The sequence below is a fragment of the Pipra filicauda genome, unplaced genomic scaffold (assembly GCF_003945595.2).
Source record: "Pipra filicauda isolate LSUMZ 115617 unplaced genomic scaffold, ASM394559v2 scaffold10_size6260569_pilon, whole genome shotgun sequence".
Taxonomy (NCBI): domain Eukaryota; kingdom Metazoa; phylum Chordata; class Aves; order Passeriformes; family Pipridae; genus Pipra; species Pipra filicauda.
In genome coordinates this window covers 6,078,360-6,105,194 of record NW_024103541.1, presented here as the reverse complement: position 1 = coordinate 6,105,194, position 26,835 = coordinate 6,078,360, and the positions used below count along the sequence as shown (strand labels likewise).

The following is a 26,835-nucleotide window of genomic DNA, read 5'->3' as shown; positions in this document are numbered from 1 at the left end:
TGTGCCGGCCAAAACGTACCAAAAAATTCAGAATGACTCTCCTGACTGCTGTTCCAGTGCTCTACATGGTAGAGAATGCACATGGAACATCCTGAGTTTTAAATATGTCATTATGTGTTTTATTGTTGAGGAACAGAACTCAGCCTAATAGCTGGTGATTTTTTTCAACTAAAGCTGAAGGTGTGGAAGGGGCAGAAGAGGGGAGAGCTGAACTCCTTGGTTTTAGTAGCTGGTATTTTCTCTAGAAAAAGAAACATCTTAACATTTTCCTTTTCAAGACTTTCAAACTAACACTTGCATTTGTCAACATTGACTGTTAGGTTGAAAAAAAATAGATTTTTTTTTTTAATGTCTTAAATGAGACAGGTATATGATTAAGTGCAATTAACAGATTAATTAGAATAAAGTGTGGTTAGATACAACAAAATAATTAAATCCTATGTAAAAAGATTAACATGAAGATCAGAGAAATAAGTGTCGGAGTGTTTATATCTGTTTTTGACCTTCTGCTGCAGAAGTGTATCCAGACTACCTGTTCTAGTAAGAAAGGGGACTAAAGGAGTAGAGTGGTGGCACTTAGAGTTGAGCTGAATTTGGTCCCTGGAAACACTAACAGACATTCAAGTGAACCTATTACTGAAAAGTGACACTGCACAATGATATCAGGTGAGACAAAGTCTTTTAATTACTCCAGTTTGACCCATGAAGAAATTAAAAACAGCATGCAAAATTGTTATTTTATTTTTTTAAGTTCTGCCAGGTACCAGACTTTCAAACTCGGGTTGGCCTCTGCAAGTTGAGTCAGTTCTTCTTCATGTGTGCATTGTCAGCAGTAATAAAGATGTTGCAGTGGCAGCTCTGTTAAAAATACCATCGAAGATATGGCAGACAACAGAAAAACCACAGCACTTGCCAACTGCCTGTAGCAATGCCTGTAGTGCTAAAGGGATGAATATGAAAAAGAGACACATTTGTCAGAATACTAAAGTGATAGGACTCTGGAATACATGCAAGGAATAGCTGAGTAAATAAGGTATCTTTTTTTGCAGTTACTTACCGACCATAAATGGACTCTACAAGTGAACACAGAAAAATTGTAATAAGATCTGACATGTTCATGAGCAATGCTGTAAAGAGCCTGAGGAAAAGAAATGCTGCATGGAAAGGTAGCTATCAGCAATGTAGTGATGCCAGAGGTGTTGAATGTGTCAGCTGAGAAAGGCAAATAGTAGAGAGTATATGAAAACTAAAATACTGGCATATCCCAGATCTGTGGGGGTCTGGTGGCACTGCAAACCATCCTGAGCCACTTCTCATGACTGGAGTGGTTAAGTTCTATTTCTCTCAGCCTCAAAAATTTTCTTTAGCCTTAGATCTATTTCAGTTAACTCCCTGATATCAGCAAGAAATAAAAATACATTAATGAGAAGTCCAGAAAATTAAGAAGTCCTAATGCTCTCCAGCATCGGGGCAAGAAACGTGGTATTTTAGCCTGTGAATAAATCCCAGAGCTCCCTGGAGCAACAGAGAACAGTTCCACTGACCAACCCATAAAAGCCAAATAAAACTCTTAGAAGTGTGGGGTTTTTCTAATGCTTATCCTGTGTGTATCCTGCAGCCTAACTGCTATCTCGGTAATACAGATCCAAGTGGAAAAAGCTTGATTCAGCCCCATGCCCATTTGTTCTGTGAGGATTCAGTCCTTTAGAAAAGAAACCATTTATATCATCTAAAGAACATGTTGGGCAGTTACAGAGGAGGCAAGCACACAGGCTGTGCAGATAAGCAGGAGTCATTTAGGACTTTGCTGTGTCCCTGCGGGGGGTTACTGTCACCTCAGCGGAGGGGATAGGGATTGTGCTGGTGCTTCATCTTCTGCTGCATTCCACAGCCCACCAGGTTACTTCAAACATGCCAGGGGGGATTCAGCTGAGCTGTCTGCCTTGTACCCTATGCTGAGCCTCAGGCAGTTCTCTGCAGACTGGAAAGGCTGGTGACCTCCAGTTAGCAATCAGGAATGATCAGTCTGGGGCAGTGACTTCTTCTACCATTACAGTTCGATCTAGAGGAAACCTGATGACTGGGCCCTCCTTATTAGTTGTGCTCTGGGCCTATGTCACTTCATTGCACACTTCAGAAAGCATAACAATAAATACTGCAGATACTGCATTGCTTCATATGGATTCTGTAGGTTAAAATCCATGCCAGGTGTAAACAGTGTAGCCTGAGTGACATTACCGTTCATTGACTTTTTACCTTGTCTTCTGTCCTTTCAGAGACTATGTTTTAATTCTGCTGGACGCTATTTCACTATAGCAAGTTCCCCTTAAATGGACAGGTGTCAATGTTTCAGAAATTAGAGTCTGGTATGACTACAAATTCATTCCTTCTCTCCCCACTCTGTCTAGACTTCATAGCCATTTGCAAGTGTGCCAAAAATACTGTTCTGCAGTAATGTTTACATAGTGGCCTATCAAAATATTGTTACCCGGTTAAAAGGAACTTGACAAATCTTGTGAGTCTGAGCTGACCACTGTCTGCCGTAGTTCTTGGGATTATCTTTTACAGACACTCCAAACAATGCAGACAAGACCTGAAAGATGCCTGCCTTTTAAAAACCCTTTTGAAAAAATTTCTTAATTTTGAAAGAGTATCAGCTGTGGGATACACTTGTTTACAGAGCTCAAGGAATATCGTCCCTCTTTTCTCCTCAAGTCTATGTCTAAGCTGAAATTTCATTCAAACTGACAGCAAGTATCTGTTACTTACTTATAAAAGAAACACATACCAAAACTTAAATGTAATCTCAGCAAGTGCAAGTGTGGAAACTACCCTAAATCATGTGGCCTAGAGCCCATCTTGTGCACCTCTATGATGGACACTTGTTTCTAAAGCATTGTTGTAGGTCACAAAAAGTCCAAAGAACTTGTAATGTACTTAGAGAACTTCAGGCAAATCTTCTGGCCCTCACTTCAAGACTTCTGATCCAAGGGGGAGTTTCTGGCAACCAAATATAGGCAATATCCCATGAGGTCTGCCGTGTTCTTGAACCTGGATTCACTATTTCTTATCTTTTTGAGTGGGGAGTTCACTCCCATGGCCTCTTTGTTTAAATAAGACCAGAAAGTGACTGGAGAGGCTTGAAGTTTGTCATCAGTAGAACATTCAACTCTGTGAGTGTAGCTCTTGGAGTCTGTGAAGTATTTAGATGTGTAAATGCAGGCCAATACCTGTATTACTACTTTATGTTCTGGTGCCGGTTTTGTTTATTCCCAGATATAGTTTTGTTCTTATGAAAAGCTCAAGTTGCAAAACCTCTGCTGTACTTCTGTGACCAGGAGCTTTCGCTGTTTTTGCCTGACAACCTTTTACCTTCTGTTTCTTGCGTTGTTACACGGATATCCCTTCAGGAAATGTTCAAGAATGACAGATCTCGTAGAAAATTGACACTTTGTTGGCCCAGGTGGGTTGGCTCTTGCAAGTTCTTGTCTACGCACTCTCTTTTGTGCTGTTTCATTGTTCAAACACCATTATTATAAATTTTCTGGAATCAAACAAGTGGGAAACATAAGCGGACACAAACTGGGGATTTCTGCTTGTTTGCAAGTGAATTAAAAAAGCCTCATTGTAAACAAATTACATTGGTTATGAAACTTTGTTTTTAGTAAGAAGAGATTGTATATATCTGATATGAAAACCAAGCAAAGAGCTTTCTAGAGCTTTCTAGAAATCTTAATATAAACAAAATCACCTTATGAAAAAAAGGTGCAATTCTAATTATAATCTAAGATGTTTCAGGGAAAATTTTGAATTATAATTAGCAATTATAGTCTATGATGTTTCAGGGAAAAAATTTGCTTACATTATATTATTTAGTAATCCCACTATTTCTCATTTTGTTATCAACAGAGGTTTTTTTCCTCACACTTCTAAATACTAGATGTTCATACAGATTATGTCTATCTTAATAGTGTTCACAAGTTTTTATTTGAACTTGAAAAACATTTCATTGTGTTTAATTTAGAGAAATGAGATTTCTTTAATTACTGTCTGTATAAGCTATTAGAAGCTTAATTACATTTGCTAAGTAATTTTTTAAAATGTTATCATTTTAAGATTACTAATTTTTAAAAAAATCCATGATCTGACTATGTGGGACTTCCAGGTTAACTAAGTATTCTCTCTACGGCCCTTCAACTATAAGAAAATGATGTCTAAAATGGAAAAATTGATGATGATAGGAACTGAAGATCAATGCAAGTCTTCAAAATTGGACCATAAATTGTCAATGTGAATAAGTAACAATAGTTTTATTAGGGAGACAGAATTTTCAAAATACGTATTATTTGCCTTCATTCAGCACTGCAAATAGGACACAAAGATGAGCTTTAAGAAGCTGAGAGAATAATGGCTACTGGGGTGCAGATGTTTCACCTATACAAAGCCTACCTGTGTGTAAATTGCTCTCAGGCATTGTGTGTAACCACCATGTCCATAGATATGTCTCCAGGAAAAGTGCTAAAAAAGGCCCACATAGTTCATTTCAGTGTATTAGCTTCTGGTAGACTACGAGAGGGATGTTTTTGGTATTTAATTTTTTTTTCCCAAGGTGGCTCCAATTTTGTGTGTCCTATCACTGGGTGTTTCATGGAATTAAAGAGCTGCTGGGCAGCCAGAGCTTCCTTTTGGAGCTCTTCGAAGTGATGGGCAGACAGCGGTTCTCACTATCTAGCTCTGTGCCAAAAGATTTTATGAGTTATTTAATTATTTTTTTTCTTGTAAAATAAATGTTATCACAACTCGAACTATATATACAGAACTGCTCATGTAATAGCCTGCCTAATTCAGATTAATTGCAGGCTCACAATGATAAAGGAGCTTCAGCACAGCAGTTATTCTGTCGCACAGATGCAATTAAAGCCAAACCAATGCAGTATAAATAATGCTAAATTAAGTTGCTGTCCCTCCACATGGTGGCAATTTTGAGCTAGTGCACAGTGAAAGCTAGCATCTTATTTTGTTCAAAAGGAGTAAATACACCAAGAAACATTTCTAATTTATTTGAATCACTCTGGAGCAACACTATCACCCAAGAATGTAGGGTATGTAAACTACTGTCACTAAAGTATCAATAATAATAATAAACATTTCCTATCTTGCTATTCATCTTAGATTCAAGCAAAAGCTTGAAGTTTACATCTGAAAGTCATGGCATACATGTGCTAGTCTGATTTGAGGCCAAATGTGTTAGCATATAAAAATTTCATAGTGGAAAATAAATTATTTGCTTCAAATTATTTAATTTTAACTGTTTTCAAGGCAGTTTTAGAAAATGCTAATACAAATTATTTAGTGTCAGATTTTCCTGGTTTGTTTGGGCAGCCTGTTATTTTGGGAGCAGAATACTGTTCCAAAGAACCATCACTTTTTCTTACTGGTATGAAAAAATCTAGAAGATACCAGCCTAAAATTAGGATACTGCTTTTTATACTATTTATATCTTGCTGTTACAGAGCTGTAGTAGGAATAAGTTTAGGGAAAATGATTGCACCATAAAATAATTGGGGAAAAATATAGAGCCTTAATATAAATCAAGGAAATTTCTTCTTTACCCTGTGTAGTACAAGTCTGTGTCAGGTGAAAGATAATTCATTTTGAAGAGATGTGGAAATAAAGTTACCTCTCCCTCCATGAACCCTCCAAGTGCTTATGTTATTGCTGTTTATACCTTAATGCTTCACTGTGCTTTAAATACACCTGTAACTTCATCCCTGGGAAGGCTTTGGGTATTTAAGTGTATTTGTCAGTATTCCCAGTATAGCTGGAAACTGTAACAAGGGACAAAGGCATATTAACTGCCACTGTCAGAAAGGTCTGGTTTCAATAGCTGGCTAATTTAATAAAGTCTTGCTTCAGTAAAATGATTCAGCTGTAAGCAACCTGTAAAAACTGTAATAAGCACAATAAGCAATGCACTTCTTTTTCCCCCATTCTTTTGGGTAATGTTTTTTCATGCTGACAAAGTCCACTACAAGGAATGCTGCAATGTTCTGCAAAGTTGTTTGTCAGTGCCTTGGTTTATTTTTGCAGAGAAGTATTGATTACAGAATGAGAAACATTTGGTTTAACAGCGATCGATGAGTAGCTAACAAAGGACACTGAAGTTTGACTCATTTTAATTTGAATGAAAATACAGTACCCTGTGCAGTTTATGATGGAATAAAAAATGACATATGCTCTTTGTTCTTGTAATCACATTTTTTCTTGTCATTTGTGAGTGAAATAAGTTCAGTCAGACAGAGGACTGTAGCCTCCTGTGTGCTGGTTTTGGGACCAGGTCGCACAAAAAGGGAGTTTAGAGAGAGAGCTCCAACCTTGTGTAGTAGCCCAGGCCTGTCCGGAGGGTGACAGGCAGGTCCAGCTGCCTCTGGAGGTGACCACACCAAAGAGATCACCCACCTTCTGTGTAAGAGGGGTGAGGGTGAACCACCTTGGACTCCTTGACCTGTTTGATTTGCAGGACCCAAACACAAGCTCTCATAAAATACCTGTAACATGGAGAACATTTGTACTTCCCTTTACCCAGCAGCTTCAGCCGTGGGTAGCTGGAGCTCAGGTACATTCTTGACACTTGAACAAATATCATTCAATCTCCATGTGTTATGTTGGGGGAATTAAATATTCATTGCATTGGAAAGAATGAGTTACTTTGTTAAACCAACTGGGAGACCAAGTAGCAAATTCTAGTTTCTGTTTCAATTAATATTTCATAATTAATTCTTGAAAAATGGAACTGTTCCACCATCCCTCTCTCATTTCTTGTCTCAGGCTTTTCTATGGCTCCTGTCTGCAGCAGTCTTGCAAAAGGGCGTACAAGGGTGATAAAATAGTGGGTTTGAATACTTTGAATGTGCATATTTATTCATAACAGTATTGACTTGCTAGAAAAACTAATTTTAGTGTGCTTCTAGTAGTTGCTATTTGTTTACTTCATTCTGTTTTCATTGTCCACTTTCAGGGCTATATTCTCTCTGGCTTGTAGGCTTTCGTGTTGTAAACCAGGCTATGATTCTGTTAAATTATGACTTTTATGGCAAGGTGTCAGATGCATAGCATCAGAAAATGCATTAAAAAGAAATAAATAAATACTCAGTTTAGGTTATCAATGACTTAATGGTACTTCAAACTCTAAACAAAAAATATTTTAGTCTTTTCTTCCCATCATTTAAATTCATTACAAAGTATCTGTTTGAAATCAATATTAATTACACAGAAATTGTGACCCTCTTTAGCAAATGCTTTAAAATAGTTGTTAAAAATTTAATGTGAAGGTTATTAGCCTGATTTTGAGCAACATTAAGCCTGTGTTAAATATTCTCATGAAGAATTTTTTTGACAAAATAGTGCTCTCATGTTAGCATAATTAGTAGTACTGTAGTAAACCCCTTCTTATGATACACTGGGGAGCAAAGAAAAAATTCAAGAATAAGAGGAATCTTATTTCTACTTACACACTTGCCCTTTTCCCTACCTATAAGGGAATCTTAATGACTTGAGGTTACATGTGTGCTCCTTCTAAGACATTTCTGATATTTGAACTAATCAGTCCGGTTATATCTAGCTGTCGTGAAGACTTGCTTTTCATAAGACTTAAACATAAGTTAAACAGAAGGAGGAACCAGTTTCTATGTGAGTGTTAGGCTGTCTCCCTGATGAATAGCAATACCCTGTGTAGCATGCATGGCATGTGTGTACCCAATCCCTCTAATTCTTCACTTGTGCTTAACTATAGCTTTAAATCTTGACACATAGACACATTCTTCTTTTACGTGCAGTAACATTATTGATCAAAGGAGTGGTATGATGACAGGTAAAAATAAATTAAAAAGATAAAAATAAAATACTCTGGTGTGATGGTCTGCCCTCAGCCTTGGGTCAGCCACGCTCTTGCATCCCTTCCTCAGTGGGACCCAGGGAACAAAAAATGACAGAAAAGCTTGTAAATCAAGATAAAGACAGGGAGATCGCTCACCATTTACTCTCACAGGTTTCCAGTAGATTAATGTATTGCCAATTAAAATAGATTTGGATAACATTAAAAAAAAAAAAAAAAAGAAATTTAAAACAACACTTGCCAAAGTGCAGTCTGGGGAGTCTGATTCCCCTACAAAGCAGCACAGGGGGATAGATATGCAGGCTGAAGTCTCTCCATGGCCATCCCTCTGTGCTGGACCTTTCTCCTCAGAAGCTTCCCCAGCTCAAGTGCAGGCTCTCCACAGGCTGCAGCTCTTCAGGAAACGTCCCCATAGTCCTCTATGGGGAGACACGCAGGGAAACATCCACCCTAGCACTAGGATCACTCCTCAGCCCCAGGCACTCTCTGGGCTGTCTCTCACACCTGTCTCCTCACGTCTTACCCCTCAGTGCCAATTGGCCCTTTCTGAATTTCCACGAGTGTCACTGATGTGCTCAGCTGTGCCCTGTGCTGGGGCTTTGGCAGAGCCAGTGGGAACCTCACAGAGGAGCTCCCACAGCCAGTGCCTGTATACAGCTGTACAGTACATCTGGTCCTCTGATGTTAAAAAAAGTAAGATTATGGGGGTGGCTCATGATGGAGGGGCAGGGAAAGATGCTTTGAGGTGGAAAGGCAGCAAGGAACAAGCTACTGGCTAAGCAGTTTTAATAGGGAGGGCATGAGGACATCACCACTCTGGAAGGGAGAGAGGCAGGTCCAACAAAATGTGGGGGACTGGAGGGTTTTAGAATGAGAAATCTGCTTGAGTTACTGAAATGCTCGACCCTTGTGGGAAGAAAGTATTTCAGGGAGTTGGTCCTACCATTCCAGTGAAACATCTGCTGATACTACCTGCAGTGACAGGTAAAGGAGTTAAAACTCCAAGTCCCTGACTTGGAAGGCTTGAGTGTCATCCATGTCTAGATGTAAAGTTAACAACAAAATAAACCTGAAAGGATAAAATGGTAAAATAACAGTCTTTCCATAAAAAACCTTAATGCGTCACACGTTCGCTCTGTGTGCTGGGTGTCAGACTGTTCAGAAACGAGTGACCTGTTATGCACCATGTGCTGCCATCTGCCTCCCTGGGATGCCACCCGCTCCATCCTCACTCGTGTCTCCTCACTCAGCAGACAAGACATTTGCAGTTTGATAGAATGTGAAAGAACCGTGTGCTGACATTTGTGACGTATCTCACGGGAGTTAAAGGAGACATAAATGGTTGAGTTCCTCTTAAGACACTTGTGTGGCTGCACGGGGTCTGTCCTTAGACCAAGAGCACGGCTGTTAACCAGTAACTCTGAGAATCAAAGTGTTGTCTCTCGGTCTCTTCATGGGGTGCTGAGGAACAAATTGTATTTTGCTGTCAAATGCATGTGTTATTTTCAATCTAGTTATAAATAGTTTTCATGCGTTTTGTTTTGATCATGAGTATCTCAAATTGGATTCCTTCCTTAACTTTGAGAAGATGACTTAATGTGTGGTACATGTCCCTGACTGGATGAGAAATGAAACATTTTGACACGAACATTTCTACAGCTACACAAAAAGGAGCTCGCTGAAGTGCAAACGCTGGTTCATGAGCATAACGAGTAGCTGGTGAAACTTGATTGCTGAAATGTTCTTGAAAAAGTGATTGCAAATAGTATTTGCTCAATGTTAAAATATTCTGGTACTTGCACAAAAGGATCGGTAGAGTTTACTAACCCTGTCTTTTCTCTCTAGTTTGTTCACATAAAATTTTTGCCTGTTTGTAAAGTTATCAGAAATTTGACTGGGTGACGTGATGAAAGTCAGATTATCTGGAGACACTGAAAAGAGGAAGAACGAAGTAAAGGTTATGCCTCTAAGAGGAGAAGGGTACAGCTGTGCTGCAGAAGGCAAGGAGAGAAAGCAGGGGAAAATGCTTTGAGCAGAGCTCATGGAGAGAAGAACCTGCAATTAAAGAGGAATTGGCAAGTGGGAACACATAACTTCATTGGAAGATGGCAATGGTGTTAAAAGGAACTGATACATTTCACAAGATACTTTTTTTATTTAACCTTTTCTTCCCATGGCACTTTTATTAAGCTTATGTTCACTATAAAACCTTGAACTAGTTCTGCATTCATTTCTTTTCACACACCTTTATTTTTCACAGGAATAAAGTGGGGTTAGCACAGAGGAGCTTATAAAGGGCATTATGACAGCACAAAATTTCTGCAGAGTTCAGGGATATGTTTTCTTCTTCCAGGAGACAAAAAAAAAATCTCAGTTTAATCCTGGCCTTCTGTACATTAGGCTCACTTTTCTCTTTTGACACTTCATTATGGCTTTTCTGGGTTTGAATAAAAATGTTCTCTTTTCTGGTAGATAAGGTCACTACTGCTGGGAGATACTTTCTGTGTGTAGCGTACATGAGTATTTTGTGTCCTGGAGACCACCCCAAGTGTGGGTGGTCTCTTACTCCTTTTTCTCCCCACTTTACAGTGTGTAATGTTTGTGATCTGGCTGAAAGCAGATCTGCTTTCTGCCTGCAAGAAATGGCAGAAGTGCCACGAGGTTGTCGGTAAATTCTTGCATAGAATCATGAAAGTGAAGGCCAGTGGTGTGGTCGCTGTGCAGGTATTCATACAGGAAGATTTTGGTAGCTGGGAAGAGAATCCAGAATTTCAGGGCCACAGGTCAGTGTAGCCTTATGACTTGACCTTTCTGGTCTTGCAGCCTTATGATTTGTTCATTTTTCATCCCTTACCCTGAAAGGGGCCTGAATTTTGTACAGCAACAGTATGTCCTCATATAACAAATACTGTGTTTTGATGCTTACCCTTGAGATGGCTGAATTGGAACTGGGCATTTAACTCATTTCAGAAGTTCCTAATGTTTAGAGATTTTATTCTTGTGACGTTATTGTTCTTGTAATGTGAATTTGTTGCTGATTTAAGAGTTCTTTCCTTAAAGTAGTTCCTACATCCTTTCTTAAGAAAAACTCAAGAAAGCCCATGTGGATGTGCGGATCTTTTTGTGTAGGATGATAATACAGATTTCCCCACATGAATAGAAGGAGTAAATGGTGGCAGCAACATTCTCTGACCTATCATCATGAGGTAAATATGACCTGTAGGGAGAAGTTTGGACTTGTGAATCTCTGCTGTATATCCAATGGTCTACTAGAAAGTGTGGGTTTGTGATTAGCAGGGGCGTGGCCATGCGTGGAGGTACAGCACATTCATTCCACAGGAGAGGCAGGGACTGTGAGCAACTTGCAAACACCCTGGCAACGAGATGGAGAACAGGATACTCCTCTGCTGTCACCTTTTGTCTGTCTTACCCCAGGGAGATCTGCTTTTGCACATAATGTAGAAGGAAGATTTATTCGAGGAGCAGAACATGGTCGGTGTACCTGACATATAGAGGTAGTTGCTGTATCAGAATAAGGTCACTGTGGTTACAGTGACACTGAATGAGCATTGAAGGCATGGCTGAATCTCTGGTCTTCAGTCCATTGCCATAGTTAAGCTGTTACTGCATCAGGTATTTCAGGCACAAGCTGATGCTTTTAGTCAACTCGGCCACTCAGGTGTTCATAGCAGTACCTGAGTTTCCTCCAAAGGAAACAGTTTCTGTAGGGAAAGTTGCATATTTGGTTTTAAGCACAGTTTCTGTAGACACCAGTATCTTCTGAAAGCTTTTCTAAGTCCTGAGTGGTAATTATATATTTCTTTTATGCCATTTTCCTTGCTACCTCTGGGAACTCTACATATCTCTTTAGCAGCAGTGAAATTCCTCTATAAGAGAAGATGCTAACAGTCTTCAGCAAGAGCCTCTGGAGCAGTATAAGTTTGAAGCTGGCACTGATGGGATCTAAGCTGGAGAAATATTGTCTGCTGTGAATATTCTTCCCATATCATTAGCCTTGAGTTATCCTCCGTGAGCCGTACTCTGTACAGCTGCTGTGTATCTTCTGCCTGCGCTGAACTCTCTGCTCTTCTTCTTGTGGCACAAACCAAGGATTACTCAGCACTGGGTAGGATATGGTTATATAACACTAAGGACAGTAATTAGACAATTTAGTTAGAACAATGTATTTTTTTGCCAGTAATTTTTTTCTTGGGCGTTTTCCAGGTATTACATATGGCCAACCAGACAGAACCCCTCTGTTCTCTGAGTAATTCCCCCCATTTTTTCACAAGTATAGAGATATTTCATTTAAACCTTTGCAGCCTCCCTTTGTGGCATCTGCTTATTTATCACTGTCTTTAAGATCTGTTTTCCACTTGGTAATGTTCATATTTTTGGTCCCTTGGTTACTGCTATTGTAAATTATTATCCAGTAAGATTTATAGCTGTGAGATTTGTACAAATAACCTGTCTCCCCCATTTAATGACTTAACACTAAGACACCTTTGTTATTTACTAATGAAACTGTACGAGTAATTTCTATATAAATTTTTGCAGGTGTGTCATGAAAATTTAGGTCAGCAATGGAACTATGTCAGACTGTCTGACAGGCTACAAATTGCCCTGCACTATAGGCACAAAGCATATAGGTGGTGAACCCACTGCAGCTTTACAATGATTTAACCTGTTCTTAGACATTAGAACCCCATCACTGAGTGAGTATAATGTAGTACCACTTAAAATGCTTGTGGTTTTTTTTAACTGATATCACATTTAAATTCACAAGGAAAAATTTAATTTAATTTCATTTCCGTTTAACAAAGTCATATGGAAAAGGCTGTATATACATTCTTTACTTCCAATAGCATTTTTTTATAACTTTTAAGTTAATTTCACTACTCCTCTTCAATTACATTTAGCTACTTTTGGAAGAGGGTTTTAAAATCATTAGCTACCCTTTTATATGATGTTCTTTGTTTAAAAGAAAAAAAGATTAGGCCATAGCTTATGTAGATTTATCCAGGTAGTGCTGTATGTTGGGGCTTGAGTTTTTTGGTCCCATATTTTAAGAATTAGCAACATCCATATGCTATTTGCCTCTGAGAACTGTTAGTAAAATTAATGACACTTTTATCGCTCTCATTCATTTGATTGCTACCCAGTTTTTAAAAACATATTCATTTTCATAGTATTTCAGTTACTATTTCAGTAAATAGATTCAAATACACTCTATCCTGCTGATAGGGATCCTTCTCTCAGCCAAAACAAGAGAACAGGCGGCTGCAGAGCCAAGTCCTTTCCTGCCCACGAGGTTGAAACATTAAGGGATGGGTGACAAATTGTCCCCTTGATTTGTTTCATGCTTCCCATGTCTACACTCAAGGAGGAGTAATTGCAGATCTCAAATATAATTTTTACATTTGTTTTGAATGGAGATGAAGAAAAAGAGCTTGGAAAGAGCGGATGGGTGTTTACTTTTCAATATGCTGACATCTGTGAGTCGAGTAAGGGTAACTCAGTGTGATGGGATATTCTGAAATATAAAATGAAACTTTCTATCTCTGTGTAAAATTGCTGTTCAAAACTGATGGGACTGGATTGTTAGGATCATTGTTTTGATTTTTTTAATGATTTTTCCTGAACTAAATCTTAAATTTTTCCTAAAAGTGTGTTTTGTGTGTATAATTAAATAAATAACTTTTTGTGGCATTTCAGCGTGAGAAGCTGATACATGAGTTGGAGGAAGAAAGACATTTGAGACTTGAGAGTGAAAAAAGATTACGGGAGGTGACACTGGAGTCAGAACGGAGCCGGGCTCAGATGCGTGGGCTGCAAGAACAGTTTTCCAGGTATGTTGCAAAAGTAAACTGTGTTCAAAATGGGAACATACTTTGCCCCAAATGGGAAGAACATACTTTGGTGCAGAAACATTGTTCAGACGTGTTGATAACTTGAATGGATATAATCTAAGGCAAAAACTGGTCTTCCTCTGAGGCTCTGTGAACATAACACTTGGATAAATGATTGTTAGCATCCTTAAAAGGCTTATGCCATCATTCTATGTGATGAGGAAAATTTTCATTTCTAGAAATTTTGCATTTGTTAGAATTCTCAACAATTTTCTAAGTGTAGGTGTTCACTTCTTGAAAAGTACATGCCATTCATAAGTCAGTATACGGTTGGTTGTTAATTTTAAACGACAAGAATGGGTTTGATCAATCTGAATAAAGAGAAAAAAAAAAAAAGAAAAATTATGCCTTTTAGCAGCTGGATGCTCATCCTGCTTGGACGTGCTTTGAATTTCTTCTTGCCCTGCCTGGGCCAGAGCTTTGGGCTAGACCAGAACTCCACTTACATGAGAACCAGCTTAGAGCTGGGATTTAAGACAAACCATTCATCTGACAGCAGTAAGGTTTCGAGATATTTATTGTTTTCATGATAAATGATGAGATCTTGTACATCAAATATGGTTTTTTTATTGTTTTTGTCACATGAACAGAAATGAAACGATCAAAAAAATCAAAAGATACAATGGCATTTTATGTTGCATATTTTCCATCAAGACTGAATATTAACTTATTCTCTTGGACTACTGAATCATTGAAAAGTACAAGTTCAGTTTAATAAAGTGAAAAAAACTGGGGGGGGGGGTGGTGTTTTTTTCAGTGGTTATGTTTGTTGGGGTCTTTAGGGCTTTCTGGGCATTTTTTATGGGTTTTTTCCTCAGTGTTTGCCATGCGGCTCCTCTGATTTGAATCTGTGTTTCTAGGCAACACTGCAAAAACCATTGATAGCAGTAATAAAATTTGTTCTCATCTGTTATTTTGTGTTTGTAAAATTTGCATTAATTCTCTTCAGTATCCAAAAAACTATTTAAAAAAAACACAAAGTGTTCAGTTAAGTCTGAAGTTCTTCAACAAAAATGCTAAGAATATTTCTTTTTCAGTTTTCTGTTGTTCCTCTTCTATGAGCCTTCATTTCAATTTTACTTATTCTAATGAGACTCCTGGAGTAATATACACAAAATAAATCCACCCTATGAGTATTCTTGCTTAGAATATTTTGCTCTATTGTATATTAATCTTTGTTTAAGGGAGAATTTCCCCAGGTCCTTTTTTTTAGAACAGTATTATTGCTACACTAACTAGAAACCTTTGAAATAAACTTTGAAGATGATGGAGCCGTGATTTAGAAAAGAAGGGGTGAGGGGAAGCCAGTCTGCAGAGTGATGCACCCAGTAACTCCATAAAATTTTAACTGTTACGTATTCAGACTCTTCATTATTCCTGTGAAACTGCAGTAGTCTGATTAATTTCTACCATGTTTCAGAAAAGAATAACTATTTTATTAGTTAGGATCCCTGAAGTCCACTATCTTCAAATTAATCCATTCTTTTTCTTCTGTTACTATTTGCAGTTGAGCTTGCTCTGATCTATCAAGAAGCAGAGGGATGCAAGTTCTTTGAATTAAAGTTGTTTGTCTCTTTATCTTTGTACCTCTGATTCAGATAAAGGCGAATACCTTCTAAATCAGCATTATGTTCTTTTTAAGGCTGTCTGCACGTTGGCTAAACTGTTTGAAGGCAAACTTAAATATCACTTTTCATTAATGGCAACTTGGTTATTCCTGTAAGGAAAACTGCCGTTGGCCTCATCACGCTGTGGTTTTATTTTAGTGTAGACCAGATGCTAGGAAGGGAATGAGTCACTTAAATATTTTATTTGCTTTTAAAAAATATTTGTTTTGATGCATATTAAAGTGGGGTTTTTTTGCTGATATTTAGTAAAATATTAAGATATTTGCTTGCACGAACAGACTTTCTTCCTAAACAAGTGTATTTTTTTCTTAATCTGCTTGAACAAATAATGAAACTGGCAACTGGATAATCTTGTACTACTTAGAGATTCTGTATTGTTTGAAGGATTTGAGACTTTTTTTTCTCAATTTGAACACAATTAAATGGGACAAGACAGGTGGTGATGGGAGATGATGTTAAAATCAAGTGAATTGGAAGTACTTTACGAGAAGATGGCTAGAGAATAATACTTTGCATTTAAACATCCTGTCTTTCAGAAGCAAATAGACTAAAGTAAGGACATGTATGATAACATAAATCTTTTAAATATGTGTAATTCCTGAACTCAGTGAATATACATACACATTTCTACATACAGATGCAGAGCAGTGGTTTAAACTGATTTGGCAAAAGTTTCTTTACATTTTAAACTATTTTCTTTGCATGTTTGAAAGAATGAAACATGATAGTTGGTAAGCTGTAAGTTGATCTTTGTAATCAGGGGAGCAAAGCTGCCTGTTCCTAAATGAAATTGTGTGAAAACTTTACTCTGTCATATAAGCACATAGTTTAAGATTGAGAACTTCAGAAGGTGAGGAGTTTTCCTATTGATTGACATTTCTGTTCTTACCAAGTAAGCAATATTTCAGGCTAGGAGTCTGAAATAAATCGAAGTTCTCTTTCTTAACATCTGTATAAATCTGCCAGAGCCTTAAAGTGACGCAGTAGTTATTTTGATAAATATGTGATAGCTCCTGAAAGAGCTTTTAAAGCTAAGTTTCTTTTCCAGAATTGTACAGTGGTGCGTCTCTGTAGTTTTAAATTTGCTTTCTCATTTTATTGGAGGTGAATATGTTTAAGGTGTGAAGAAACTGTGCAAGAAAAATTTTTAATGCTGAAGTTGTGTTTTTACACTGTAGTTGGATGCAGTTATTTTTACGTTGCCTTAATATAGTCTCACCTTGAGTTGAAGTACTTGATGTTTTCTTTCTTAAACCCACTGAGATCTGTTGCTTTGCTGCAGCTGTTACATTCTGTAAGGCTCTTTTTGGCACAACAATGCATACTTGCATTTGCTCAAATGCACAGAAACTAACCCTATAAATGCATATCAGCCCAGTTTCTACCAAGACAGTGCCATACAGTCTGACTATCTGGTTTTGAATGTTGACAACTGCCATTGTGTGTCACCATTTAGGTTAGTGGTGTGCCTGCTGCCTCTTTATCCAGCTAAATAAATTAGGCTAATTCTTTTTGGTTTGTTTTTTTGTTTGTTTATTTTTGGGTGGGTTTTTTTGCTCTCTCACAGTTTAACATTAGTTCCTCCTCGAACATCTCACATCTTGGACATTAGGGAAGAAAATACGCTGTGTCTCATGTACCTTCTTGTTCTTGGTTTCAGCTGTGCTTTTCCTGCTTTCAGCATTTTCCTACAACAGTAGGAACAGAAATACAACAACTTCGCCTGAAGCAGTAGGTGTGATTCATAGTATCGTTCTAAAAAGCACACTAATAGATACAATATAAATTGTTCGCATTTCCCTGCTGTACATCAGTAAGCAATAGAAATTGTTGTCTGTTGAGTGCATACAGTTCATGGGACTGAACTGGGATTAAATATTAAAGCAGTAAAAGAGGTAGCTTTGCTTAAGTTACTTTGATTACTATTTTGGTCTGAATGAAATAGGTTTAATAAACGCTATTATGAAGTATATCTCTATACAGTAATTGAAAAGGGTGTTATCAAATCTTAAAAATCCCTTTTGGGTAAATTTCAAAAATCTTTCAGTTAAAGTTGTGGTGTTTATTGGTATCAATGTGTGTGACTGGAGAACTGCCTCAGGCTTTTAAGAATAGATGTTATTGGAAGAATAGGAAATGGTCCTTGTTTGATCTTCCAGGGTCCTGTGAATGGGATGAGTGCAATTCTCATTAGAGTGTATTTCAGCATTTCCCTCACATTAATATTGACTGTAGGGTTAAGCCTATCACTTCTGACAAGGGGGGAAATGACTACTACAAATCTGGCAACACTTGGCATAAGAGGACTGTGTGGCTGTTGGTTTAGGCACATCCTTCACGGTTTTCTCCAATTATTGTTAATTCCCCTTGCTCCATTCTGTCTTGTCAGCAGATAACTGTTTCCCCAGCAGCTGTGATCAGGAGATTTTTTGCATTGCATCAGTATGTTGATGTTGCATCATCACATCTTAATTTCTGACCTCTGCTTGACCTAGAGGTCAGACCTCCTTGCACTTTTGTGACCTTACTGACATACCTGGTAATCCACATACAAAGACCCTGTCTGGGAAATATAAACTAGTAGGACACATCAGTAGCCCCTGTGTTTGGTAAGTTTGTCAAATGTCCACCATTAATAACATTTTGATCTCAATTCTGGAGAGATTAAAATGCTCTCCTAGCACCCATTGATGGTATTCCTTTGATTCTCTCATAGCAGGGATGAATAAAATACTATGTGGGAATTCACTCCTTTTCTCAGAGGAAGGTAACAGAAGAAGCTGTCTACAATTGAGCTATTTTGTGTAGTTCTGCGGTCATCGCTATCATCCTCCCTGCAAACCCTGTTTGTAGGGTTATTTTGGGAAGCGGATTGCCCCAAAAATGGAGTTTGTGTCAAAGGCTGACCCTGTCATCCTGCCCTTTGCGCTTGCTTCCTGCTTTGCTGCTGACTGTGAGATGGGCACTGTCAAACACCTTGTGGCAGGTTTACCTGGACTGGCAGCCAAGTGTCCACCCAGCTATTCTCTCACTCACCATCCTCAAGAGGACTGTGGGAGAAAAGAATAAGAAAAAACCCTCATGGGTTGAGTAAAGGTCAAGGAGATCACTCACCAGGTACCATCAAGGGGAAAGTAGACTTGACTTGGAAAAGATTAATTTAACTCATTGTCAGATAAATACAATGTAGGATAGTAAGAAACAATGACAAAACTAATAATACTTTCTCCCACCCCTCCCTTCTTCCCAGACTCAACTTCATTCCTGTATTCCTGACTCTTTGACCTCCACCCTGAGCAACATGTTGTGTGGTAGCATTATGGGGGGAGCTGATGCAATCAGTGCAAAACACTTGGTCTCTGCCACTGCTTCCTCCTCACACCTTTTCCCTACTCTAGTGTGGAGTCTGTCCCTCTGGGGTCTGTGACTGCTGGGAGGCCTCTCAGCTGTCTGCTGTAAGGGAGGTGAGACCGATGCCTACTCAGGCATGAGCTCTGGAGCTGCCACTCTCCATGTGCTGTCACTGCAGGACTGCTGAGCCCTTGGCTGAACTCACTGAGCCTCGGGACGTGGTGTGAATGCTGCTTTACTGGGGCTTTGACCTAATGCTCAGGATATCGATCCTGTCTTTGGATTAGAATTGACAGAGTTAAAGAATGAAGTTTCTTTTAGATTAACACTGAAGGGGTGAGTATATTAGTATTTTTATTTATGTACATGTACAACACTTAGGCACATATTTCATCTCTAATAGTTACTCAGAACTGTCAAGCACTATTCTAAGTAAGATCAAGGAGCTTTTTTGTGAATAGTTTTCATCTGGAAGAAAGTAAGGGAATGGTTTTACTAAATCCATGAAATTAAGACCAGAGGAGATTTCCCCAAGTTGTATATGAAGTTTGACCCCACTCAGTTTCTGGGCTACTTTGAACTAAATATTCTAGTTTCCTGTTGTTTGACCAATAAGTAGTAAAAAATAAATGTTATGATTTTTCATAAACTCTTCAGTTCTGTGTATGAATACAGTGGTTTTGAAAGTACATACACATGAGAAATATCTTCAAAGAATTTGTTATCTAAATTTTCTTCAAAAACTAAATTCCCATTCTCATGCTAGAAGCCATCAGATTGAAACACGTTTTCATATGGAAGTTGAGAAAGAATCAAAGCAATGAGGTCAGAGTGGCTGCAGAGGACTGAAGAACCAGTGTAAACTTGAAACACAGAAGTCATACCAGGACCAGAAGTTATAGAAAACTATATTGCATAATGTATATTGACTTGTGTAACACTTTTAGAGAGCAAAGGATTACTTTACTTCAGGCATTGTTAGAGATGCACAGAGAAGTACATGCAGTTCTCCATCTTCTGTGGACTCTTAAGGCACTGAAGCTACATTAAGAGCCAGCCCTGTTTCAGAACTCTGATGTGCACTAGTAAATCATGTGGTGGTGTTTCATGGCAGCTCTTAGTTGCTGAAAGCTTCTTGCAAGGGATCCAGGGAAATGGGTAAATTTTATCTTTCATCTGTGTACTCAGAAAATCCTGGGTTTGGTTTATATTTATCTGTTTGCTCACAGTGTGCATCATACTTATATTTCTGTAAGGTTGCATCTATTGCCTTTTCCTGATTTATCAGAGCATGAAATTATATTCTGCTTCCTCTGTTCTAACTAGCACTATAATTTAATAGGATATCATCATTTTTTTCCCTTTGCATAATGTGATAGATTAAGACAAAAGTAGCACTAGGTTATAGTGTAATCCTTTGGGTTGCCCTGTCTTTTAAAACACACAGGACAGAGACTAACACAGAAAGTTATATCAACTTTTCACCATAGTTTAACAGTATACAATTAACCAATGCCCATATACAGGTCCAAACATCACATAGAATCTATTCCATACATTGATTTTTGTAGTAAAAAGATGATTTGCATATTCTTTGCACTCCCATACCATAGTCCTGACCAAGCAGAAACTATCTATATTCGGTAGCACGCTACCTAATATATACCTCCCTAGATATGTATCCATCATCTCTCTTCTTATATGGCTGTTTCATTCCCAAAGTGAGAGCTGATGTTGAAGAAAGCTCCCAGAAGCTTGGGAGTAAGGGCAGGGATTCCTGTGCAGATGTAGTAATTTGGTTTATAGAACTTTTTATGTCAGAGGGCAGTGAACACTTTATTTTGGTGAGATTGCAAACTTCCTTGCTACTGGTGTTTAAATAGATTGAGATTCATGTGTGATGTTTATGTACAATGAAATCCTGTACCTGTTGAAGTTCACAGCTCTGTGTGTTTTATTGTGCACAGTAATAGGTACGTTTTTGCAGTTATTTCTAGCTACAGATAATTGTCCATTGTAAAACATGTTTAAATTTATGAAAGGACAGTGCTGATACAGGAACTAAGTGCTATGACTGAGTAATGTTGCTGCCCAAGAGCTGTGTGGTCATGTGTGGTAAGATGTTTCCAAGACAGATAGAAGGTAGGTCATTGTCAGGAAGACTTCTGTTACTTATTGTGATTTGCTGATCTTATGAATGTATTTTTGAAATTGCATTGGAACATGCAAAGTTGCAGACTTTCTTTCCTGTGTAACTTGCCACAGTTTGGTTTCTTTCCAATGTAGGAAATCAAAAAAGTCATAGATGTGTCACGTGCTATTCTACAGTTCCTTAATGCCATAGAAGGTAAAGAGACGACTCAAACCCAACACATTCCTTCCCATGATTGATGACATTTCCTCCATGACCATTCTAAGGGGATTCCACAATTTTTAACACATGGATAACCCTTGCATCTTTGTTGCTGCATGGATCTCCACCCCCTACCTCCACTGAGACAGCAGACTGGAGGATGTTGCTAGCACACTGTCCCTTAAACACTGATGTGCTGCCCCCAGGCTTATCTCCAATGAGATAAGCCTTTTTTTTTTTTATTATTTCCTGGGAAGGGAGAGGATATGATACAGAAATGACAGAAAATTTTGAAACCTCCATTGCATGTGCCTTTCACAACTGGTGGTCTTCCCCATCCTTCTGTCAGTCATACGTGTGCTGTCCACACTTTGAAACTAATTTCTTCACAGTGAGACTTTCTACTGGAGAGACACACATTTTTAAAATCAATATGTATAAAACTGATCTTCTGATTTCACGATTAGCTTGAAGCGGCCACCCAAATAACATTGGATTATCCCATTTTAGTTTATTGATCCTCTCAGACTTGTGGTTCCTTTTGTCATATGGTTGGAAACCCATGTCCGATATGCAATTTGCAGATTATAGACTGTTTCTCTTTACTAATGGATCATAGAGAAACGTGAGTTTATGATCACAATTTTTGTGGTTGTTTTTCTGTGAGATGCTTGAGATGGCTTGTATTAGTAATTTTTCTGTACTATAAAACTTGTGTTGTAAACTGTAAATGTATCTTTAATGCGCAGTGATGTGTATTCAGATTGATGGTGGTAGGTACAGAGCAAATTAAACCATGAGGGAATTCTATGATTAAAAAGCTGACATAAAATCAAATTATCTTCATAGTTATACTTCTCCTTTATGAGCATGATTGGAATCTTCAAAGGTTCATTGGTTGACTGAGTGTAAGTTTTACCTTTACAATTTTACAACAAACTAAACCAGGGAGCCTACACTCCCGTTCTAATTGCAAGCAGATAAAATCTGATCCAGAAAAGTACTCACCCTTTTTAAGGTATTGGTGTGTCTTTTGCACATCTGATCTAGTAAGTGTCCATGGTGGGGGAGTTGGAAGTAGATGATCTCAAGGTCTTTTCCAACCCAAACCATTCCAAACCAAACTATTCCATGATTCTATGATTCTGCTCTCATTCCGCACGGAAGGAAAAGTGTTTCATGTACCTTTGGGGAGTTGAGTGCCTTAAATAGCACAGAGCTACAGATTTTGAGGTGAAGTTCATGAAATCCTGACAGTTGTCTCTCTGAGTAGAATAATAGAGGAATACTTTGTTTTGTATAGATTTAAAGGAAGGTTTTCTGGTTTTCATGTGTATATGAGGCAGGGAGGAGAAAAGGTCTTTCTTAAAAGTACTCTAAAGGAAATGGTATAGGAAAACAGGCACAAAATCATCCCTGTCTTGATATTGCCTGTTGTACCCAAAGGTGGGCCCTGTAGATTGTGACTTTTGCTGTCCTCAGTGATAAACTTTTGTAGGACCATATCTTTGCTCACGGTTTGCATAGCTGGCTTTCTAATGCTGGTGTGCAAGTAAAGAGGTGGTCTTTAAATGTAACCAATACATAATGTGTAAATATAATGAGTTTGTCATCTTGCTCTGCATAACCTTTTAAGTATCTACACTAACTAATGAAAATAGAATAATTTATCTGCCTGACTTGAGGTGGTAATGCATTTTTTCAACCTACTAGCAATTCATAGTCTGCATAGGTAGGAGAGAATTATTCACGGGAGAATTATTATGGTAATTTTAATTTTATCTTAGAACTTGTAATTATTGCACAGTATTGTTCTAATGTAACAGGCCATGCAGCAGTTCAGTTGTTTGTCAGTGCTTGAAATTGGGCAGTGCAACTTAAAAATTTAGTTTTAATCTTATTCTTTTTATCAAAATGTTTTGGGTATGTGTTTTGTCTATGCGCACATTTTAAATATGAAAATAAAAACAAATAAATAATCACTGCAGTAAAAAGTTGCAGTGAATATAGTTCAAGCTGAAAAGATATTGTGTTAGGTGCAAACGTTTGTGGGATTTTGTTTCTCAGGGCATATGATAAACATGAAGAGAATAGGTTTGGATTTGTTTTCCTTGAATAGGCTTATAGAACTAGTTCTGATTATTCATCCCTTATTCTGATACTACATTTTCATAGATATTCTACAGGTGCATCCTCATGGATTTATGTCCTGAAGGCATAAGAAGTTTGTTTCAGCTGCATGGACGTTACTTGTGCATTTCCTTGATATATGTCACATAGAGGAAAAAATGGGACTCAAAAAAGAAAAGATGCTTAGTTTTAGTCCACCAGTATCAGTAAGGAGAGCTGTGAGGTCTTTCTTCTGCTTCTCACTGAGTTTGAATCTGGACTTAGCAGAGGGAATGTCCCTGGAAAGGAATAGGCATCTCCCTTCTTAAGGATGAGGACATTCATTGAGGACAAATGGAACAGTTTGTCATCTGACATGATCCAAACTATTCAAATAAATAAAACTGGTGGGCCAAATCCTCGCCAGGTCCTCAAAGGTGTCAGCTAACCACACTAAAAATGCAGTGAGAGTCGGGTGTCTCTGGGTTATGGCAGGAAGGGACCTCAGTAATTGCTGTGGGCTTTACCTGTAAGAGGTTTATTGCTTACAATCTTGGTATTTTTTGCAGTGTCATTAATCATGCTGAAGTTATATGACTATTATTGTCATATAACTCCATGGGGATTCTGTTACAATTTAGTAACAATTACTGTCTGCTAGTTCAGATAGCTTTTGTTGTACAGCATTGCCAAAAATCTTAATGTGATTATCTTTGGTCATAATGTGTGCTTCAGATTGCAGATACTGTAAGCAAATGTAAATTGATTTGACTGATTTTCTCAGTGTAACATGGTTTTAATTCCATGTGCAGTGCCTGCCCCATAATCTCAAATTTTACTAATTGGGCACTACTACCCTTCAGTCAAATTGTGTATTAAATAGCATTAATTAAATATGTATTTCAGAAAGCATCTATCTTCTAAGCATGAATTATAATAACTGCACATACGTTATCCTGAAAACAATGTCCAAAGGATGTCCGTAGAATGTTGTGTCGCAAAAAACAATGAACTCCTCTTGTGAAAACCAGATAATTAAGGATATGCTGTAAAAGGATGTAGAGAAACTACAGATCCTGTTCAGAACTAGTCATATCATAGAGATCACTGTCTATTTTAGGTTGTTGATCCACACTCTTAGTTTACATTATACCTTGGAGAAGATTTTTCTTTTGCATCATTCTGTTTTGAGACAACTGCATCCCAGTTCAATTGCTTTCTTCAAGATAAGGGATTTTACTCTTCTTGGTTTTCACCACCATTCCAGATAGGAAGGAAAAAGTGTCATGCCAAGGAAGAGTTGCATTTGTCATGAGAAAAGTGGTTAGGAGGAGATGGGAGATGGTGAGGCTTAACACTGCAAGGGAACAGAGATTTCTGTAGCCTCTTGTTTTGGCACAGGAAGTTGTGCTGCATTTTAGAACTTGACATAACTTTTTCTGCAATTGTTTTTAATCCTTCTTTTTGTTCTTCTATGTTTTTGGGATTTAATTGTCCATTTTTTCATGCTAGTACATAGCAGAGAAAGCATATCCTGCCGTACATCATGCCTGGATTGGAAATCTAGGCCAACTATGTGTTTTGAGCTAAGTTTTCATTCTCTAGGAATACAGATTAGATCATTAAATTGTAGTACCCTTATCAGTGTTAGCAAGCTGCAGTGCATTAATTGAGTGAATGCGGCATGGGTTGATACACTGTCTCACCTGATCAGAAGGTAACATTTTTCTGTCTTTAGCTGTATGTTTTATCTTTCATCCTAAGCCTTTTTAGAGGCACTGTGTTGATTGTGGTTTTATTGCTATGTTTTGTTTGTCTTCAGCTGGCAGATTTCTTCCGGCTTGTATCTGCTAACCGCAAGAAAGCTAATCATGGGTTGTGTCTAGATGATAAGCAAGTAACAATAAACCTTTGTGTATATTAGTTTTTACTGGAAAAATCAGTAAGAAAATGGAAAATTCTGACCAATTCTACTACTTTCTGAAAGGCAGGTAAGGCAGAGCAATGTAATGAGTAGATTAAGAAGCCATGGAGTTGACTGACTTAATTACAGTTACAATTACAGTATATCAAAGTAGGTCTGTCTTAAAAGTGGTCTACAGTGGAGATCCCTCCCACTGGCTTGTTGGATGCATGTACTTCTCAAGTACTGTACATGTCTGCTGCTACTGCATTTTTATTCTCAAACTGCAGAGAAAAAATACAAAACAATCCAAATCCCAATGCCTTAAAAGGTAAATGTCTGTCAAATTCAGTTCTTATATCTTAGTCTCAGCCCTTCACATAGAAAAGAGCTCATTTTGTCTAAGCCTATGCAGTAGTGAGTAGTGGGAGGGTATGTTATATTGGTGTGAATTTAATGTAGAATGTTAAAGAAATACTGAGTTTCACGGAGGTCATTTGGATTAATTTCTGAAGTATTTGTTAAAGACAATTTTAGTGTATACAGGGGAGAATAATGGGCCACTGGTTTCACTAGTTTTATACTTTAGTGGGTATTCTTGTTGTAAAAATTCTTTAAATATTCATTCAGCTCTTTTAGTTATATACTGAATTGTTGAAATTTATAGCATTGAAAAATAATGAGCAATGTTTTTCTATTTTCTATTCCAGACTTGCCTGTATTTCACTGCAAGCCCTATGTTGTGTATTTTATGACATATTTAGTGTATATTGCAGTGCTATATGTATATTCTCAATCAGTGTGTTTGTAATAGCACAATTATATGGCAACTGCAATGTGAAACACAGACATCATGATCCATTGTAGAGCTGGCAGGATGAGAAATGTCAACGGAGGTTGTTGTAAGAGGTTTCCTAATCCTGTTGAACTAAAGAGTGAGATTCTTTCTGAATTGTTGCCATCTGGAGTATATAAAAATTTAAAATAACCTTTTATGATTAGGTTGGCACATTTTACTGGGGCAGTATTGGCATTGATGAAGTTCTAATGAAATTAAATACTGTGCACTGAGAAAAACTCACTGCTTCATTATTTTGTCTAAGTTCTTTAGAACCCTCCCCTCCAATTTATGAAGATTATTGAGTAGTTATAATGTTTTAAATCTAAAAGATAGAGAATCTTTGTTTACAATAAGCCAACATTTTAAGATGGATATTAATCTAGTTATAAATAAAAACCAACATTGTATGTGATGGAGAATAATTTGTAAATTATAGTATAATCAGGTAATTTAATTCACTTTCTCTATTTTCTTGACTTGCTCTACTTATTTGACAGGTATTTGTTGCCCATAAATTTTTTGGTCTAAAATTAGGCCAAGAGGCTTCATGCCCCACCTTGTCAGAAGCAATTGTGGCATATAATCTTTCCTTAATCTGATCATGCCCACTGTAGAATAGTTGTTCTGTCCAACTGTTGCCATTGCACATCTGTTCTGTACTGAACTGCTCTTACCTGTAGTGCATATAATAATGCTCGGTTTATGCATGTTGGCTCTTATATCAGGTTCATTTTATAAATACCTATTGACTAATCCTGTCCCCACCAAATTTGGGCTTTACCAGACTAAATTTGCTCAGCTTGGTTATCTTGACTCTTTCCTAGGCCTGTTGTGATACGAGTTGATT

At 37.8% G+C, this 26,835-nt stretch overlaps 1 protein-coding gene across 4 annotated transcripts in view; it reads left to right on the top strand.

Moving 5' to 3' along the window:
• Positions 1-26,835, top strand: part of NCKAP5 (NCK associated protein 5) — a 350,456-nt gene that overhangs the window by 155,084 nt on the left and 168,537 nt on the right. For all 4 annotated transcript variants that reach the window (XM_039382174.1, XM_039382176.1, XM_027723607.2 and 1 more), the window contains exon 4: positions 13,610-13,743. In XM_039382174.1, coding sequence (XP_039238108.1) covers positions 13,610-13,743 — 134 coding nt within the window. The remainder of the gene's footprint in view (positions 1-13,609; positions 13,744-26,835) is intronic.